The sequence below is a fragment of the Micrasema longulum genome, unplaced genomic scaffold (genome assembly GCF_059751315.1).
Source record: "Micrasema longulum isolate JH-2025_06_02 unplaced genomic scaffold, ASM5975131v1 h1tg000020l, whole genome shotgun sequence".
In the NCBI taxonomy this organism is placed as follows: Eukaryota; Metazoa; Arthropoda; class Insecta; order Trichoptera; family Brachycentridae; genus Micrasema; species Micrasema longulum.
This window is the reverse complement of record NW_028277228.1, coordinates 374,208-393,908: the sequence shown is the minus strand read 5'-3', so window position 1 is coordinate 393,908 and position 19,701 is coordinate 374,208. Positions and strand designations below refer to the sequence as shown.

Genomic DNA, 19,701 nt, shown 5'->3' with positions numbered 1-19,701 from the left:
TTTACAATAACATTGTTATATTTTTTACATTATGAAAATAAAAAACTATTCTAAATAACATTTCTTTTATTATTATTATGGATAACCTATTTTGTAATATAATTCTTCAGGGGCGCTTTTCAAAGTGATTCATGAATATTTATCTTAATTTGACATAAAAATTAAATAAAACTTTAAAGTATATATATATTTTTTTTACATTAGGTAAGTAGATACTTGCAATTCCCTTTACCCAAACTTCACCAGTAATTGTGCGTTTTTATCATGGTAGGATCGTTTGGTACCTCAGAAATCATCTCCTGGGCTAAAACAGTCTTTCTTCGGATCTGTTTTTGAACATAATTCATGCCTTTTGGCACAAGTCATGCTGCAACGCAATTCATGCCCAAAATGTCCACCACAATGTGCTGTGTCGATCCATATGCGATGTTGAGTTCCCCAGCTATCTCTTCGAGGCTCGCACAACGATTTTCGAGCACAATTTCCTTAACTTTTTCGACATTATCATCGGTTGTTGATGTCAAAGGGCGTCCACTACGAGGTGCATGTTCAACTTCTTTGAGACCTTTTTTGAATGCCGAATACCACTCGTACGCTCATGTTTTCAAGAGAGCAAAGTCTCCGTAGGCTTTTTGGGGCATTTTTAATGCATCGGCACAAGGAATTTCATTGAAAACACAAAACTTCAAACTGTTCGATTTTTTTTCCATTTTCAAATGTGACGAAGTGCAAAAACTGGACTGATGTAAACAGACGTCAAACAACTACTGATAATACAGATGGCACTCACTTTTGATACAAGTGTCCGGGGAAAGGTTTACCAACATGAGATTTTTTTTTGAATCAGTAAAGCGCGCATCATTTAAAATACAAATTTCCGTAACTTTTTTATTATGGTGTATGTATGCTAAGTTACGTGGGCTGCAACATTATGGATTTGACAAAAAAAGAATTCATATAGGGGAAAAAAAACATCATTATCAGCATTCCCTTTCCACACCTAATTGCGTATAGGGTACTGCAATGGTACAAAGAAAAACAGCATTGGTTAACCCTTTCCCCGGGTTGAAAATTGTCATATTTTATTTATTTATTTATTTTACGTATTTTTAAAAATGTAATGCATTTATTTCAGATAGTTGTACAAATAAAATTTGAACATCTAGTTATACCTTAACTAATAAACAATATATACAAAAGTAATTTCAAAAACTGCAACTTTATGGATTTGACAAAAAAAGAATTCATATAGGGGAAAAAAAACATCATTATCAGCATTCCCTTTCCACACCTAATTGCGTATAGGGTACTGCAATGGTACAAAGAAAAACAGCATTGGTTAACCCTTTCCCTGGGTTGAAAATTGTCATATTTTATTTATTTATTTACTTTACGTATTTTTAAAAATGTAAAGTATTTATTTTAGATAGTCGTACAAATAAAATTTGAACATCTAGTTGTACCTTAACTAATAAACAATATATACAAAAATAATTTCAAAAACAAAACATTGTTAAAAAATTCAGACGCTTTCCGATGACACTCTATCTACCTATATTAGTTGGAACATTTGTTTTGTTAGTGACCATGAATGTATATGAGCACCGCAGTGAATGAGTTAAAACCTGTGATTTAAGATTAGAGCGCCGCCACTTGATAAATAAAGAAATATTTTTTTACTAAAACATAATGATATTAATACTTATCGCTTATCAGCATACCAGCCGATAGTAGCTCAAACATTAACAACAGTGTATTTCCCTGTATTATTTTTTTTCTGTTATATCTGTATACTGCCGGTAATAATTCCAGTCAGATCGCAGCGAGCAATGATTGCTCGCGTGTATCTAAAGATGTTCATAACGTAGAATGTAGAAAAAATAAAAGTAAACACATTCCTGATAATAAATGTGTTTCAGGCCGCACATAAAAACTTGGCGGGCAGCAGGTTGAGTGTGGCTCATCTAGGAGGAGGTAAGATCATTAAGACATGTGTACATTTTTACAAAATTTATTACTTAAAGAGGGCTTTAAAGCATGCTCAGTACTGGTATTTATACATAATTCGTTTCATATAATTAATATAATAATAAATATACAGAAAGAGGATAAGAGAATTAATACTACAACACTATTATGGATTTGAAGCTTTCACTAAACTACAATACTTTAGATGTATGGACATTATGTCAGCCAATGTCGTTAATCTGCATTTTTGCCACTTTTGAGATTCAACTCTACCGTTGTGGTAACTATAATAGGTTGCATGTCAAAAAATCATATATTCAGCTGACTTCGCCATCCTGGCCAATCTAGTGAAATACATTGGAAGACAACACCTTAAAAACCAATAAAATTAATCTGGAGTACAATAAAAATATAAATATATATGCTTGATTGAAAAGGAAACTTAGGAGCTGGGGAAAAATGGGAATATTTTTGTCTCTCCTGTAAAGTTTGATATATATTTGAGGCGTGTTAAAACAATGACGGCAATCTCCACCATTTAAATTTATTTCAACAGAGAGAGAAAACATTTGACCGGAATTGAGTTAGTTATGGCGAAGGATAGAGAAACAAAAATAATATTGACACCTGCAAAGGTTTTGGAGCATAAATGACCGTTCCGCAGCAACAGCCGCAGTCTCCTTTACGTACAGAACAAAAAACAGCTATTAATTTTAAAAAAGTCAATAATTTACCGATTAATCACATTAAAATATACACAGAGAGTGACTCCTGGCAACAATTATTAACTAAAAGAATAAATTATCCTTGCAGTCTGGGAAAAGCAATAAAAAAAAACATATATTACTCAAAAAGAAAAAAGTGAATAATGCTGTCTTTGTTTGAACACACCACATTTCTACATTCTTTTTTTGCCATATTGTAGTTACCGCAATGATAGGTATGTTACATTTTACTGAACAATATTATTGATAGAATCGGTATTCACTTGATAAATTATTATAAAATAATGTGGAATACCTACCCAGACACAAATTTGGTTTCTACTACTGATTTATTTGTTTGTTTTAATTTAATTGATGCAATATACATTGTATTTTGTACCTATATTAGTTTTTTTTTCTAAGTGTCGAGAGTGTACTCCCCCACTAATAGCTGTGTTCTTTAAATATAATTGCGTTACAAGATTTTTAGATAGTACAACATATATGAAGAATGGGGAAGTCTAAGCATTTACAAACCCTAATAATTTCAGATATCAGACTATCTAGATAAACTTTAAATCCATTACTTGTCTATAAGAATTTTCAAAATATTATTAAATATTAAGTTTGTACACTTTGACAAAGGAACAGTTGTGTTCCGAAACTAGTCAGCAAAACGACAAAGGCTTCAAACCACATTTTCGGCCAAAGTTGTTTTATGATTTTCAAATGTGTTTATTTATCAACGGTCCTATACACATTCGGGCAATAAGAATTAACCCAATAGGTGTTTGCAATTCAAATACTTTTGCCAAGATGTGTATAAAATAATAAAACCGCTTTTTACAGAATTGCGGTTTGAAGTTTTCATCCTGAACACAGTCAATATTATTTTAAACAAAACAATGTATTTATAATATTATGTAATTTGTTTAACATGGGAAAAAACAAAGTTGACTCTAAAATTATAAATCATTTTACAATACCAGGTTTAAATTCTTAACCTCTAGATCTCGAACTGTATCTTTTGCAGATTCCTATCGGTAGTTTTGATCTAACGTTATGTAAGGTAGCTTTAATCTCATGTCACGAATAGTATCTACTTGTTATTGTAAAAAATTGTTATACAACGTTTGTTCGACATTTTATATTTAGAGAAAGTTGTTAGACAGAACAAAAATTAGATTTTAAGCGAGCACCAATCGAGGACATAATATTCTTAATTAATTTATAAAATGCATGAAAATCAAAGACACATAACGGCCATTTAGATCTAATATTTATAATTTAACAATACTTTCAAGTTTATAAGAAATTATATTGTTTCTTACTATCATACGCAGCACCAAAGAATCAGAATAACAACATCATATAAATTAGAAAAATCAGGAGATAATAAATACATAGCAATCATGTTTTATTTCATTTTCTTCAGCTTGTGATTTCTTTGCTGTAATTTTAAAATTACGACTACCTTACCGTATTGGAATGTCAGATTTAAAAAAAACTATTTTAAGAAACTCCACAAAAATTTGGATATTCAAAATATTGTTAAAACCGTGTTATGCATGGGACTCGAGGATCAATGGTTCGTGGTTTGAACTCTGTTCAAAAACAACTTCAATCTCATTTTAAAGCACAGACTATTTAAAAATGGCCCCAAATCGCAACATTTGGGTAAACCATAACAACACAAATGTTATTTTCATAAATAGTTTAGAAGATATCAAAAATAAATATTTAAGAAAGTGGCCTGCCGATTCATACAAAAAATAATATACACATTGAGCACCTGAATTGTTAGTGTTTCGAAGTATTCTTAGTAAAATAAAGTGTCAGGGAGTGAGCATTACAATATCAAATATTTCCAGCCAAATATCCAATATGGCGGCTTCTGTGGAAACACTGAAATTAAAACTAAATCACTGTGTAAAGTTTATAATTAGTTATGTACAGGTTTGGGTGTCGGCGAGTGTCCGGTGAGATGATCAGTTTTCATCGGGGGGAGGTGTTGTGATTTTTCTTCTAAACAATAAAATGTGGGGTTCTGTAAAAAGAAATAAGATTCAATTAATATTTATTCAAATTGACAGTTACAACGGAAATGGACAACAATTTCAATTAAATAATATGAAAGTACAGACATTTACAGTGCTTATAACCTGTCATTGGCTGGTTGAAGAGTGATCAAAATAAAATGATGAAGAATTCAATAAAATATAATGCTAATTATTTTGTGTTTTACATATATTGTCAAGTTTCTGGCACAAGTTGGTAACTACAAGTTTTGGAAAAATAAGATGTCTTCTTAAATGGCATCAAATAATCTTTGTTTAATAAGTAAATAAAAATATTTCATATTTAATAAATCCAAAAAGTAATATTTTATAATATTCAACTTGCAGATTTATTAGGGATGAGCTTTTAAGTTTAAAAGTGTAATATGTATCTCACAACTAGTAAAATGTAGTTACCAACTTGTGCCCGAAACCTGACGATATATTTATATTTATATAATAACACGCACACAAGAGTTATGAAAAGCCAGGAATGTGAAAATTATAATTAAGTATCTTATTTAAAAAAATAACAAATGCCCATTTTTTTGATTTTGATCTATGTTTACACATATTTGTTTATTAATTTGCATACACCACTTTAATTTTTAGTTATATGTCGACCAGTTTCGAGGTTACTAACTCATCATCAGGACTCACAATCACTTACATTATAAAATATTGTAAAAAAAGAACAGAAAAGAATAAAAGAAAGAGAAAGAAGATAATATGAATCAAAATGCGAATATTTTTAGAGAGATTCATGAAACAAACGTAGAAATTTGTCATGTTAATAAAAGTGGTCATCCTTTAGACAATCTTGAAAGACTAAAAAACAGTGAAGCTATTAATGAAAAACTTCCTATAATATATAAACTTTCTTTATGCACATCCGCTCCTAAGTGGAGCATGTGGACATCACCACACACCTCCAGCATTCTCGCCTCTTCACACATCCTTTAGATCCCGAATAAAGTTGAAAGATCGTCATCGATGGCCTTCCAGGACGGCGGAAACCCGCAGTTGTGAATAAGAGACAACTCGAGTTGAGGGTCTCATGAGGCATGCGCAACACGTGTCCAATTCAGGTCAATAAATAATCTATTAAATTAAAAATTCAGTCATCTTCTAAAAATATTCCCGTAATTATTCGTATTATCTTCTTTCTCCCGTTCTTTCATGCTTGTGTTCATTCCTTGCAATATTTTATATAAATAGTAACGCAAGTGATTCCAAGTTAGTGGAAGCCCTGATGAAATATAACTAAAAATTAAAGTGGTTCACACAGATATATAAATAAATATGCATAAACTGTTATCATACCACAAAGTAAAAAATGTTTTTGATATTAACAATATCTTACTATTCTGTTTATTAATCCATACAATGGGTTTACTTGGGTTTAATGGGTCATATTATTGAATTGACGAGGCTTAATTCAGTACTTTGATTTTTGTCATCAACAGTGTGCATTGGGCACTGCATTGGAGGCACTCCAATTTCAACATATCTGCACCATTTTAGTTACATGGAAGGTAATGTAATCAGTCTTTTGGACCAGTCAAGGAACAATTAAATATTACCCTGTCAAATCAAACCTGCGACCTCAAGAATGGTAGGTGCCAACAACTGCACAACAAGGCAGATATATCTGCCGTCGTAAGGAGGCATCTAACATTTTTTTCGAAAATGAGTTAAATACATATTCGGAATCAGGAAAAAAATATTCATCTATTAAAGATACATATATCTTCCTAAAATAACCACAACCCTTTTATTTTCACTAATAAATGAGACTAAACTGCAAAAAGTCTTGAAGATTACTAAATATAAAAGGCTGTTCTGACTTATATAATTATTAAAGACTGATTAAAATACTAATTTTTTCTTCTATTCCGTTTTTAAAAACATATGAAATGAATGTACCTACTCGTTTTCAATTAAATTTAAGATCTGCTGGTAATTTCGAAGTTAATTGATTATTAGGTCGGCGTTACTAGTTTAAAAAACAGTAAATGGCCAGTAACGTCTATTTTATTTAATTGAGTAGAATCAATTGGCATATTAATACTAAAAAAGAAAGACATTTACAGTGATCACAGTGTTGAATTAGATGGAGAGGTTCTTGAGAATGTTGAAAGCATAAAATATCTAGGAGTTTGGATTGACTCTAAATTATCTTTTTCAAAAAATGCAGACTATATGAATAAGAAAATCGCAAAGAAGGTATCCCTGTTAGGAAGGATAAGGAATAAATTAGACATTAAAACCTCTCTGCTGATATTTAAAAGTATTATCGTTCCCCACATTGATTATTGCTTCAGTATTTTATATTTAAGTAATGAAGGAGATCTAAAGAGACTCCAAATAATACAAAACAAAGCGATGAGAATAATATTAAGATGTGGGAGACGAACAAAAGTTAAGAAAATGATTCAACTTCTAGATATCATGACAATTGATCAAAGAATCAAATTCAATGTTGCTAATGAAATAAACAAAATTATTAAAGGAATAGTTCAGAGATATTTTCAAAATAAACTAAAAAATAATCAGTTCTTTCATAACTATGCAACAAGAGGATCTAAAAATATAAGACTGGAAAAGAAATCAAAAGCAATGTCCCAGAACTGCCTTATGTACAAGGGAATACAATTATTTGAGGAAATGCCAGAAAGCATAAAAAATGAAATAAATGTAAATATATTTAAAATTAAATGTAAAAAATATTAGGTAATATATAGTGTAAATAGTGAATATAATTAATGAAAATGTACATATGAAACAGTGAATATTATAAATTAGGATATTAAGTGTATAATAGTGATAAATAATGTTAGAATAAGTATAGATGTAAATATTGTGTTGTAAATATATATTAGACTATGTTAATCATAGAACTCAATAAAATAAATAATAAAAAAAAAAAAAAACTAAATAAAAAGGGCGTTTCTAGCTAGAAACGTCTTTTCATTGAAGTACAACATATTTTCTTGTATTTTTTTACTAAAAAGAAGATGAAAATGTTAATTTTTAAATATAAAACGTAAAATTTATTAAAATTAATATATATATTCCGTCAGGGCAAACCATAATACATACTGTCGCATAATAATATACTTCATTTTTGTAGTATTTTTCACACAGCGAATTTTTCAATCTCCGAGTTACAAAATATTTATTTTCTCCATTTTTTGTTTTATGTAAAAACGTCCTTCTTTCTTATCACGGTAGATATCTCCACTTCATTTTATTTTTAATAGAACCAGAACTCTTCCAGGGCTATTTCACAAACCATATTCCATTCTCAAAAATGTTTTCCCTCTCTGTTGCAACAAATTTAAATAAAAACAGTACCTTTTATTTTTAAAAATTTATGATTCAGGCGTACAACATAATAATATGTTCACTTTCCCATCAAAAATTGTCAATGGGTTAAATTAGCGTTTTATTTGCATAGTTTGCAAAAACAACAAGAGTCCCAACATTTTATTGGAAATTTATGAAATATAATCATACGGTTTTAAAAAAAGTTTAGTGCATAATAATAAACCCCAGATGGAATTTAAAAACATCCGCTGATGCGAACTTCACTGTAAATAATTATTTCACATCGTGAAAACATATAATACATTAATAAACCTGACATATGCAACGGGTAAAACGTCTAAGTTTTAAAACAGAAAAACATAACCCACAAAACCATTGACTTGTCACAGATATTGGCCTTAATTTAGACTTTGTAATGTTTATTATATCTGAAACTTTTTGAAGTGCATTATCAAGCGTAATTTGCAAGTAATTACACTAACTTACCGGGTAAATGTATCATGTAGTGAATCCAACCTTGACTTTGTTGAACTCCAATACTCCTCCATTCTGCTTCAGACATGAGGTGATTTTTAGGTACAAGTCCTACTAATTCCTTTGGGAGCACTACATGTCTGAAAATAAATATAAAACATTCAAATTCACGAAGCCAAAAACTTAATGTGTTTCATAAAACACCGGTTCAACGCCAGTCAGAACAAAAACAATGCCGAACTAAAGTGTGAAATTACCTATATTCGTGATCTTTATCATAGTATTTATCGGAGTAATATATTTCTTTTTGCGCCATCTTCATTTATAAAATTTTATAGTTACTTTTACAACACAAAAACTGCTAAAACTCCAGCAAAACCACTTTAAAAACTGTTTTTTGGCAGTTTAGAAACCTCACAAAATTCAATGGAGCAACGGCCGTGTGAGGAACAAATTTGAAATTTCACCGATTGTCGTTTGTCGTCTCGTGCATATTTTCTATGGCTTCCGGTTTTGTAATTTGAATTTAATGTTTATGGTTAATGGTCTTCTTCTTTTTTTACCGCGCTATTAGGGTGTTCTAGCCAGTATCGTGTTTTGTTTTACATTTAAGCCTTGTTTACACGTGGACAATACAACATTGTTTTGTCCCAAGACTCGACCATTGTCCACGTGTAAACAGCAATTTGTAGGACAAGACTTTTCTCTGGACATCGCCTCCGAGATAGACGGGCAGGCCGGGAGCAAATTATCCTCCGCAGAACAATGATTACCCCCACCACCGCACGCAGGACTCGACCATTGTCCACGTGTAAACAGCAATTGTAGGACAAAATCATGTCTCGGGACATCGCCACCGGGATAGACAGACAAGCTATTTCGGTGGAACAGTTATTACCCCCACCACCGCGCGCGGCCGCCAGCTGGAGTTTTTCGGAAAATGATTAGAAATCTGTGGAATTTCAAACAACGGAATAATACATTTTCGTTTATCAACGAGGACATTAGCAGGAATTTTCCATACAAAAAACTTAATATCTAGCAGTACTTACTATATATATAAACATCATAATGCCAAAAACATTTTGTTTTATTTATCTTTAATCCATGTTTTATATTTACGATATTATACTTTAAATGCGTACACCAAAATACTTCATTTACCATTAATCAGCACCGAGATTAAACTACATTTACCCGAATTCACTGGAATTGCTACCGCAGCATAACCGTTCGCTATTATTACATATTTTTTATCTTATTTTATCTCTCAGTAAATGAAACAATTTTTTTAAAAATTATTTAATAGTAAATTTGAACATAATAATATACCTGCGTTAGGAATACTTTAATCCAGTCATAAATACGGCGCATTTTACACAGTGGTAAAAATCCACACGGCACATTAAAAGTCTTAATTTTTTATTTTTTATTTAAATGTATTTATCTAATGTCAGGCAAACGCAATAAGGTGACTAATCCGATGATTTCCTTTTGCTAGATCTTCTTCTAAGAGTAGCCCCTGAATAAATTTTAAATAAATACAAAATAATATAGTAAATGTCAATCCACCTTAATTTTACTGTGCCGTGCGGATTTAGACGATTCGTGCAAATTGGGCCTACATGTTGGTAACACGGTGTTACACACATTCTTCGGAAGCCTTTGAATGTATTAATTTGCCTCAACTAGAATTGAGTAACCTACACATATTTATTTTATGTCATAATAAAGATGTACGTGCCATATTATTTATTGTGTTTCTTTTTCCTCGCACGTAATTCATGAATGAATGAATTATTTATATAATATATTAAAAATATAAATTGCTTCGTTGACTTTTTAAATGAAAGCGGGAAAATGTTAACTTTTAAAATTTGGAAATTGGCAATAATGCTATCTGCTATCAATTTGCTATGGTCAAAGTTTTAAAATGTTTCCGTGATTTTTCAAATTTGACGTTTCTCGTTTCTCTAGTGTCTCGTTCTCCTTCTTTATATAGGTAATGTATTGGATTGTCCTGTTTAAGTTTTCTCTTCAGTTTATTAATTTGAAATGTTTTTTTTACTAAAATTATCTTCGATTCAGCTGTACTTATGATGGCTTATCTGAATTTCTACAATGAGTACAAACACTCTTTTACAAAACCAGATGATATGCCTAGAGGGTTAATTACACTAAAAACAATCGAAAAGTATGTCAGTTTCTGCTCATTATTGCTTCGAATCCTGCATTAATATTTGTATTATTTTGAATTAAAACTGACTGATGTGTATTAATATTTTTAGGGAATGTTTGGAATATATATCGGTATTGAATTTATTGGAAAAGATATCTAACGACCACTGCCAGTTCTCTGACCGCTGGTTAGAAGTGGTTTCGGAAGAGTTGGATACAAAATATCCGAAATATTTTACGCTGTGCACAGCATCTACTTCATCATTCAAAGTGCTGCAGGCTCGCCATTACCACAGAGTATCTCAGTTTGTGGTGGGGCATGTAGTTGTGGATAAAAAATCAGAAGAGCTCATTGACTGGTTTGTTAGAAACCAATCCCGCTTGTTCAGGTATTCAAATTTAAAAAAAAAAAAACAAAATATTTTTTTATTTAACTTTTTGTACATAATGTTATTTGTACATTGGCGGGCTTATTGCCAAATGGCAATTTCGAGTTTATTTACACAAAAGTCTTCAAATTAAAGTCCTGCTGAATTGCAAGCATACAACTCGTCAGCAGATTCATACATGTTGCTTTGAATTTTTTATACTTAACCTACATTAATCATAATTTTATTTGAAAATTACATATTATATTACATATTATTACATATTATACCATATTCTATTACATTAATGAAGATTAAAAACTATCGTTAATACTAAAAACTTTTTTCCATTATCCATAATTTGAGCTTACCCCCCCCCCCCACTCCTGTATTTAACTCACTATTTTTTTAATATTGTTTGGTAACATGTTAAATATTTTAGGAATACTGTATTGCAGTGTCCTTTTGCCATATTTATTACAATATCTAGGAATAGCTAGCCCTTCCATAATAGTAAACCTGGGCTGGTATTCCAAACGCTCTCGCGGCCATATCATCTTGCGTATTTTTAATGTAAATACACCAGAAAATCTGTTTTCTCGTGCCGCGAGAGTGGTTCAGAATAGCACCCCTGATTTTGTAATCATGTACCAATTTGTGTTTTGGAGTGTTGGGAGAAATTTAATTATCACTATACCGTTTCAGCGTAGCGTCCAGAAATTACCTCCAAAAATTTTTGACGCAAATCAGCGAAATACGCCTGGAGGGAATCATCCTCCCAAGTCAATTTTGCCTTCATTTCCTATGTTAGAGCTTCGTGTTCATAACTGAATCTGTAAGATATTATAAACTCGACACCCTAGAGTCTAGAAGAACCATAACTGACACCCTCTGAATTCACAAAATATTAAATAGCATCCTGGATTTCCCCCTGCTCCTTAAGAAAATTCACTTTCAAGCCTTTCAACTAACAAGAAATGTTAAAACATAGCAATCCCAAGTATGCTGCTGAATGAATTACATTTTTTTATATAATGTTACTTATTCACAAACATACACTCAAACATGCACTCCGTTTATCCAAACTCCAGTCATCTGGATTGCCGCATATCCGTATTGTTATCAGGAAATAAAAAATAATGGAAATGTTATAATAATAAATTAAAATGGGCCCTGGCACCCGGCGCACCAGCCATCCGCTCTGGCACCATTCCAAAGTCGCATGCCGTCTCCATCCCCCGACAGGCCAATCAATTCACTCTCGTTATCGAGGGTTACTCGGTGCCTTTTTGTCCATCGTGTGGTTTACACCGTACTCTATTTTGCCTTGTTGTTCACGCTTTTCGTCCATTCAATGTTTGTTCGCGAGTTGTTAGCATTACTGTATAGTGCTGTGGTGTATTGACCTTACTAAAATGTCTTCTAATCGAAAAAGAGTTGTGTTGTCAATGAGTGATAAAGTGAAAATTATTGTAGAACTGAAAGGAGTGTCCGGTAAATGACTGGCATTGGAAATGGTTAATTCAATTATCCGGATATTTTGTGATAATTGGCGTCTGGATAATTGAAGTTTTACTGTAGTTTACTAATCTAAAATATATGAACCTAAAATGTGCAAACCATGCCTTAATAGGCTTTTAGCTTTAAAGAGTAAAGTTAAGTAAAAATAATATAACTAAAAATAAAAAATAAATAAAATATCGCATATAAACATTGCATGTTTACCTGATGATAAATAATACTGCTTATCTGTAACTAGTATGTGGTCTAAAAATACGAAGTTATTATTTAATTCATTTTAAAAATGTCCGCAAAGTTAACGCCCAATCAATAAATATTATAATAAATTAATGAATGTTCTTAAGAAGTTCATTGTAATTTATAATAGTAATGAAAAACAGTTGATATTAAATACATAAGTTTAGAATAACCAGTGTTTGGTTTCATCGTTTCCGCAACATCTTTAAAACTGGTCATCGCATTCTTGTTTATTCCAAATTTGTGGGTCAAAGTATCACCCCTCTTCTATTTTTACAATAGCCATTTAAATATTGAATTTATTTTATTTTGATTTTAGTGTGCAGTTTTTATGCTCATCCGTTGTAAAACAGAGAGAATTTATTCTGGACACAAAAATAAGTAAATCTGTTGAGAGGGACTTTAAAACAAATGAAAACATTAAAGAAGTTTACAAAGTAGGTATGAAAACTATATATTTACACTACGTTCAAATGATTTTCTTATATCTGTGACTTGAATCTAGAAGAGCCAATGTCGCATTTTATATTTTTCTTGCCAGCATTTTGTAGAGGGTCGATGTCAATCAAAAAACTTGTATATTTAAATATTTTATACACATATACATGTGTTGTAATTGTTTTTATTAATATTCATTATCAAAGACGTCAAACAGTTCATGATAACTCCACAAAATGCCTAAATAATTACTTTCCTGTAATATTACGATTTACGACATCGACCCTTATAGATCCAAGCCGCAGATATTAATGTGCAAGATACAGATATGCAAATACTTTCCCTGTACACTAAGAAGCGTGATGCCTCGATAGCTGATAGATAAGCATAAACCGTGATAGTTAGCACAGTAATGGATCACCCTTTTTGTGCAATGCGGTGAGCTCCCCGTTTACCTAGTCTCTCGGGTACATCTCTCGTTCCCATACCTTGGTGTAAAGGGCCAACAATGCCAGTGATTCTGCTTTTAAGAAATTCTGGGTGTATATCATCAACTCCCGGTGTCATTCCATTTTTTAAGTTTGACATGGCCATTTTTATTTCAGTCAGTGTCGGCGAATAAGTACTCTGGAAATGACCACGCCATATTTCCTCTACGCCGTCTGTGTCTGATTCGATCGCTCTATCAGTGATTTCAAAAAGTTTTTGTCTCTTATTTCTTCGAGCAGCTTGTTCCGCAATTGCAATTAACGAGACTAGATGATGGCACCTATAATCATCTCTATGCATATCCACTCGGCTAGGATCATCTTCACTATCTCTCAGTGGTTTAATTTTGGCACGTTCCACTATTTTTTCCCATGTAAATTCTGAAATCCAAATAGGTCTCTCCCCTGTTTCGTGCCGAGAATATCGTTCGCAGAAGAAAGAAGTGCTGATTTGAGATTTCCTCACTCTGCTCCAATTAGGTCCATAGTGAAAGGTTGGCCTCAATCAGCTGAATGCGTTGACTGACTGGTCCTCCGTCGCGTGTCATCAGACTTTAATTTCTCCACATCGACTGTCTTTCGTCGAGGAGGTCTTCGAAGACATATGAGCTGGTACCATATCTTAGCAACATTAAAAACATAATTGAAACGATAATCAAAATTACAAAAAAAAAACTTAAATAATGCAATTAATTATAGATAAAAGAAAAATATAAAATCTTTAAAACAAACACAAATTTTTGGATTGCTTTAATATTGTCCTGAATTTTTTATTCCTATTTTATATTATTTTTATATTTTATTTTGCAAGATGAGTCATTGTTTTTTTTTATTACAATTTTATGTAATCGCCTATTTGATCTATATGAAAAAAAATGTCTTTTTATTCTAAAACACGCATTTAGTCTTCGGGGGTGAATGTCCTTTTTTTGTTACCAAATAATATGTATGCTCTTTCTACATTTTTATGCTGATATATTTGTACATTTATGAAATCAAAATTTGTGTAATTTTTTTTTTCTAGGTGCCATGGCTTACAGTTCTCTCATTAGTTAAAAAGCGAAAAGTTTTTCTAAAAAATGGATACGCCTATATTGATGTAATGAATTTGCATACAGTGGCTCACTTCTACCAAAAACAATATATTAAAGATTTTCTGTCCTCTGTAAGGATTAGTTTACCCAATGCTAAACTTGACATTAGATTCATTGACTTAATTGAAATAATTGGAAATCAATGCCAAAGGTAAATTATATGCAATAGAATCTAAATTAAACATTATAATTTTACCATGATAGGCAATAAAATTTTCAACCTCACGTCTTTATAAAACAAGTACAAAAAATAATTGTCACTTCAACTAAGCTGGTAGTAATTTAAAAAAATATATATTATGTAAAATGTTTTGATAAAAGTATACAAAATTTATTTATACATGCAAACTTACAATGTATTTAGTACCTACTTGTATTAAAAGTAGGCCTCGAGGTGTAGTGGTCAGCACGTTTGTCTACCAAGCAAGAGGCCTCGGGTTCGATACCCGACATGGTTGATATGAAACATTTATTTAAAAGGGTGTTTTTACACTAAAAATATTTCATAGTCCCTGAACCAGTCCCTGGACCAGTCAATTTTCTCCGCAGTTTGTCTCGGGTTTTATAAAAAAAGTTCATAAAAGATAACGGCACCACTCTCTGTGAGTTGACATTTTTGGTCACCATTAAGATGTCTGTCGTGTTACGCCCACTGCATCATAACATATCATGGTCGATAGTTAACAGAATAAAATATTGATAACATTTTTTTTTTTTAAGAAGTAAAAATTGCCTAAATATCTGCACTATACTATGAAGAGAGGAAAAGAAAAAGGGAGGAAAAAGTATAAATATTAGTCATTTAGAAATAATGCAACAGATGTAGCATATTAACAACTGACTAGGCCACTGTGTATGCCTCCTGAGAGCCCAAACCACTCAAATCATCAGGTTTTCAAGTCCTGCAGTGTGATTCTGAACGCTCCTGCGGGGGTAGAGAAAGCGTTGTTAACACGTAATTAGTACTAAAATAATATGCTAGCAATGCATTCTCTACCTCGGCGAGAGTGCTCAGAATACCAGCCCGGACCCCCACTTTGGTAACAATTTGTCTAAACTATGTGATCTGATGTGGGAGGATGTAAAAAAATTTCTAACAGAAAAGTAGACAGACAATGGATAACATTTTTAAAAAATATTTTTTTATCATTATCGTAGAACAATGACGCGTGTGATTTCCTCATTTTACCACAAGAGCAGCTTAAAATTATTTTTGGCGCTTTATCATTTGATACTTGGGTTAGTTGTTACCTGGAAAATAAAACCTTTTCAAGATCATATATAATAGAAAGTCAATGTCGCGCTTTCCACACTTCCGTTGTTGTTCTACGATCATGACGATATGTCCTATATTTTGTTTCGCAGAATTTAATTTACTATGATTTATTCCAGAACTATACTGAAGCCATCTTGGTGTGTTGGTATTAATGAGGAAGAGACAGTGCTGAGTAATATTCCTGTTCTGTCCTTCAGCTTCCCCCCCTGTATGCTCCGAATATATGAGCATATGGAGTCCACTAAGCACCTGCGGCACCATGGTCGACAACAATACATTTCATTCCTAATGGATATTGGACTGTCGCTTGATGACACATTGTCTTATTTTCAAGACACATTTTTGCAGGTGACTTTCATTTAAATACATCTATATATTATGACATACTTGTCTGTGTCTGAGGGGATGGAGAATACAGTTTTATGTGTGCAATAGAACCAGAATCTTCAAACGGCCCAGACCGTGGCCAAGCCAGGACCGACAGCCTGGAAGGTGTTGCTGTGTGTTTTGTGGGATTGGCAGGGAATACTCTACTATGAGCTGTTCCCCTATGGCCATACGCTCAATTCTGTCCTCTACTGAAAACAACTCGACCGTTTGAAGCTGGCGACCGAACAAAAGCGGCCAGCATTGGTGAATAGGAGAGGAATCGTGTTTCATCGAGACAACGCCAGGCCGCACACATCTTTGATGACGCGCCAGAAGCTCCTGGAGCTCGGATGGGAAGTTCTTATGCATCCAGCCTATAGTCCGGACCTGGCACCAAGTGACAACCACCTGTTCCTGTCTATGGCCAACACGCTTGGGGGTACAAATTTGGCCTCAATAGAACCCTGTGAAAATTGGTTGTCCGAGTTTTTTTGCCAAGGGGACAAGGGATTCTACAAGAGGGACATTATAAAGTTGAATTCTCGTTGGCAACAAGTTATCGAACAGAACGGCGCATATTTGACTTAAATCGGATGATTGTAACACTTTTTATAAAGCATTGAAATAAAGCAAATAATACGAAATTACTTTTTCCCTAACCTAATATCTTTTTTTTTATTTCTCCATTTGTATTTTTGTACATTAAAATTATAGTTTAAGAATATGCATGTAATAATTGAAAAAAAATAACGAGCCCACTGGGACATTTAAATATTAAAATTAATAAATATTGTGTGAACAAGCACTACATCAACAATAAAAAACTATGCAAATACCTACTAATTTTACAAATAATGTTTTATTAAACATAATTTTCATTTTTATTGAAATATAAGTAATAGGAATGTATAAAAATTTAATCAAAAATATATTATGAACATTTATTATAAAAATATCAATTGAAATAATCTGGACAGTAAAATTATGATGCAAGTAAAATAAATAACAAAATGGACGCATTTTCAGAATATGTCAGAGTTAGATTACAAACGAGGCAAATACGACTATACCATCAGGTATCAGTTTGGCGAGGCGGGAAGGAAGCTGAGACAGCCCTGCGTTAACTGTGCTACCCTACAGAAGTCCAAGGAGGCGGCACCAAAAGACTGTCATGGCTGCCCGCTCACAAATCAAGCCAGTCTCACAGGGCTACTTGAACTTCCGTGTTATAGCCACATTAATAACAATGGTATTATCATCAATCATTTCTTGCTGTCTACCTGTAAAAAAGTAATCCTAAGGTCTATCAAAAAAGAAGTACAAATTAAATCAAAGTCAGAGATAGCGATTTTAGTGCTGGCAACAACACCAAATATTATGGCTATTTTGTGATTGGCTACTTTAAAGTCACAATGTTATATTTCATTACTTCTACTTTTAATTAAATTAAATTCATTTATTAAAAAATACCACATACATTACAAACATATATGTGTCACGGAAATAGCGAGATCTCGGATGTAACAAGGAAACAAAAATATTGTCAAAAATTACACAAAAAATCTTCAATTGTTGAAAATATCATTCTCGAAATAAGAACCTAAGTAATAAAATCCAAACGGTCGGCTAACGTAAAGGATAAATACCGTCGGGCATTGGGATCGGATTATGTTTATGATTGCTATGTTAGTTTCTAAGTACCTAATTGGATTTTTCGCCGACAATATTGAAAAATGAACACACATGGTTTTTAAAAAATCCAAGCTTTGTGAACTTAGTAAGTGCCGGTTCGGCACATTGTTACAATTTGCAGCTGCTTTTGTAGTTTGTGTATGACATGCTTGTTTCGGGGGTTTAAAAAGAAAACTCAATCATAACGTTGCAGGCGGTGTAATTTTAATGTTTCGGTGGGGATTTTCAAAATTACAGACCTTTAAAAAGTCATCTTGATGATACATAAAAAAAATCTGTTTTGGCTTAGTTTGTTAGTCTACTACTACTACCATCACGCCATTTCTCCGTAGGGGTAGGCAGAGAGAATGGACCGCCACACACGTCTATCCTGGCATACACTCCTAGCCTCTTCCACATTCATACATCTTGTCATACATGCCCTTCGGTTCTGTCTGTTTTTGACATGACCAGACTTAAGATTTTGGTTTATCTGATCATGCCACGTCTTCCTTGGTCGTCCTCGTCTAACGTTGCCGTTCATTTTTGCCATATATACTTGTTTTACCATTCTCTCGTCGTCCATTCGTTCTACGTGACCAAACCATCTCAGAGACCCTTTCTTAATCTTATCAATTATACTTGTCTCAGATTTACACTCTCGCCTGATTTCATCATTCGTAACCCTGTCATACATTGATTTCCCACACATTCGTCTAAGAGATCGCATTAACAAATATATGTATTTTTTAAAACACGCTTCCTCATTATTTTTTAAATATTTTTGATGGATCGTACAATTAGGTATTCCATCTGTTTATTCTTGTGAAATAAAAGACCTGAAACATTTCGTGATAAGCCTTTGATTTTTACTAAATTTTTCAGATAAAATCCAAATAAAATCTCTGCTTAATAGAGAGTCGCCTAGTAAAGTCTGTGCAGCTATTTTTGCAGCGAGTCATGATGCTGTGAACTCCAATTTTCCCGAGATTATAATACACCCAGTGCAATACTATGCCTTTAGCAGGCAACTAGAGGTTATGGACTCCAAAGATTCAGATTAATAACAATATCTTTAAACTTGTAATGCATTTTATTGTTCTTATTTATCCTTATTTTATATTAAACAATTATATATTTATTGAAATACAGGTATCTAAAACAACAATTTATTTGTGTTTAAAATTTGTATGAATTTAGAAGAAGCTTGGAATGTGTGTCAGGATGGACTTATATGGCATTCTATTCTCTCTGTCTACCTCTATGGAGAACCAGCATGGTGGCACTAATTTATTTTATGTTTTTTTTTATTTTTATAAAAAGTTATATTAAAACATACGTCGCAATAGATCTTCACACGTCGCAGTGACGTCACTAGTTTGCATAGCACTGACCCCCACTTTTATAATACCTTTATATAAAATTTGCACTTATAATATTATTAAAAGTCCAAACCTTAAGAGGATATGCTGTGGTAGATAATTTAGATGAATAGGTATTTGAGCATTAGTTTTCTGCCACTCTCTTG

The 19,701-nt window shown here is 32.4% G+C and overlaps 2 protein-coding genes across 9 annotated transcripts; one reads left to right on the top strand and one right to left on the bottom strand.

Annotated features, from left to right (window-relative positions):
• Window positions 1-93: 93 nt before the first annotated feature.
• Window positions 94-9,008, bottom strand: LOC148285607 (cyclin-dependent kinases regulatory subunit-like). The gene is made up of 3 exons (XM_088243103.1): window positions 8,791-9,008; window positions 8,546-8,673; window positions 94-4,719 (listed from the first exon to the last, which is right to left on the bottom strand). The coding sequence occupies exons 1-3, from the start codon at window positions 8,853-8,855 to the stop codon at window positions 4,661-4,663; spliced, it is 252 nt and encodes an 83-aa protein (XP_088099229.1). The 5' UTR covers window positions 8,856-9,008; the 3' UTR covers window positions 94-4,660.
• Window positions 9,009-10,360: 1,352 nt separating this feature from the next.
• On the top strand, window positions 10,361-19,341 carry LOC148285606 (DNA primase large subunit-like). Of its 8 annotated transcripts, XM_088242804.1 has the most exons (8): window positions 10,455-10,535; window positions 10,622-10,727; window positions 10,822-11,100; window positions 13,157-13,274; window positions 14,788-15,008; window positions 16,250-16,481; window positions 17,529-17,751; window positions 19,059-19,341. In XM_088242804.1, the coding sequence occupies exons 2-8, from the start codon at window positions 10,630-10,632 to the stop codon at window positions 19,235-19,237; spliced, it is 1,350 nt and encodes a 449-aa protein (XP_088098930.1). In that variant the 5' UTR covers window positions 10,455-10,535; window positions 10,622-10,629; the 3' UTR covers window positions 19,238-19,341. The 8 variants fall into 8 exon arrangements, 6 of the variants coding, with proteins under 6 accessions (XP_088098939.1, XP_088098930.1, XP_088098923.1 ...); XM_088242813.1 differs by lacking the exon at window positions 10,622-10,727 and having other exon boundaries at window positions 10,361-10,535; XR_015825449.1 differs by having other exon boundaries at window positions 10,450-10,727; window positions 13,157-13,278.
• Window positions 19,342-19,701: the final 360 nt, after the last annotated feature.

Bases quoted from the DNA above. Each gene is read 5' to 3' on its own strand.
- LOC148285607 (XM_088243103.1), bottom strand. From the start codon at position 8,855: ATGAAGATGGCGCAAAAAGAAATATATTACTCCGATAAATACTATGAT. The intron at 8,674-8,790 runs GTAATTTCACAC...ATTTATTTTCAG, and splicing joins GATAAAGATCACGAATATAG to ACATGTAGTGCTCCCAAAGG. The intron at 4,720-8,545 runs GTAAGTTAGTGT...TTCTTTTTACAG, and splicing joins CTACATGATACATTTACCCG to AACCCCACATTTTATTGTTT.
- LOC148285606 (XM_088242804.1), top strand. From the start codon at position 10,630: ATGATGGCTTATCTGAATTTCTACAATGAGTACAAACACTCTTTTACA. The intron at 15,009-16,249 runs GTAAATTATATG...GATTTATTCCAG, and splicing joins ATTGGAAATCAATGCCAAAG to AACTATACTGAAGCCATCTT. The intron at 17,752-19,058 runs GTATTATCATCA...TAAATTTTTCAG, and splicing joins TAGCCACATTAATAACAATG to ATAAAATCCAAATAAAATCT.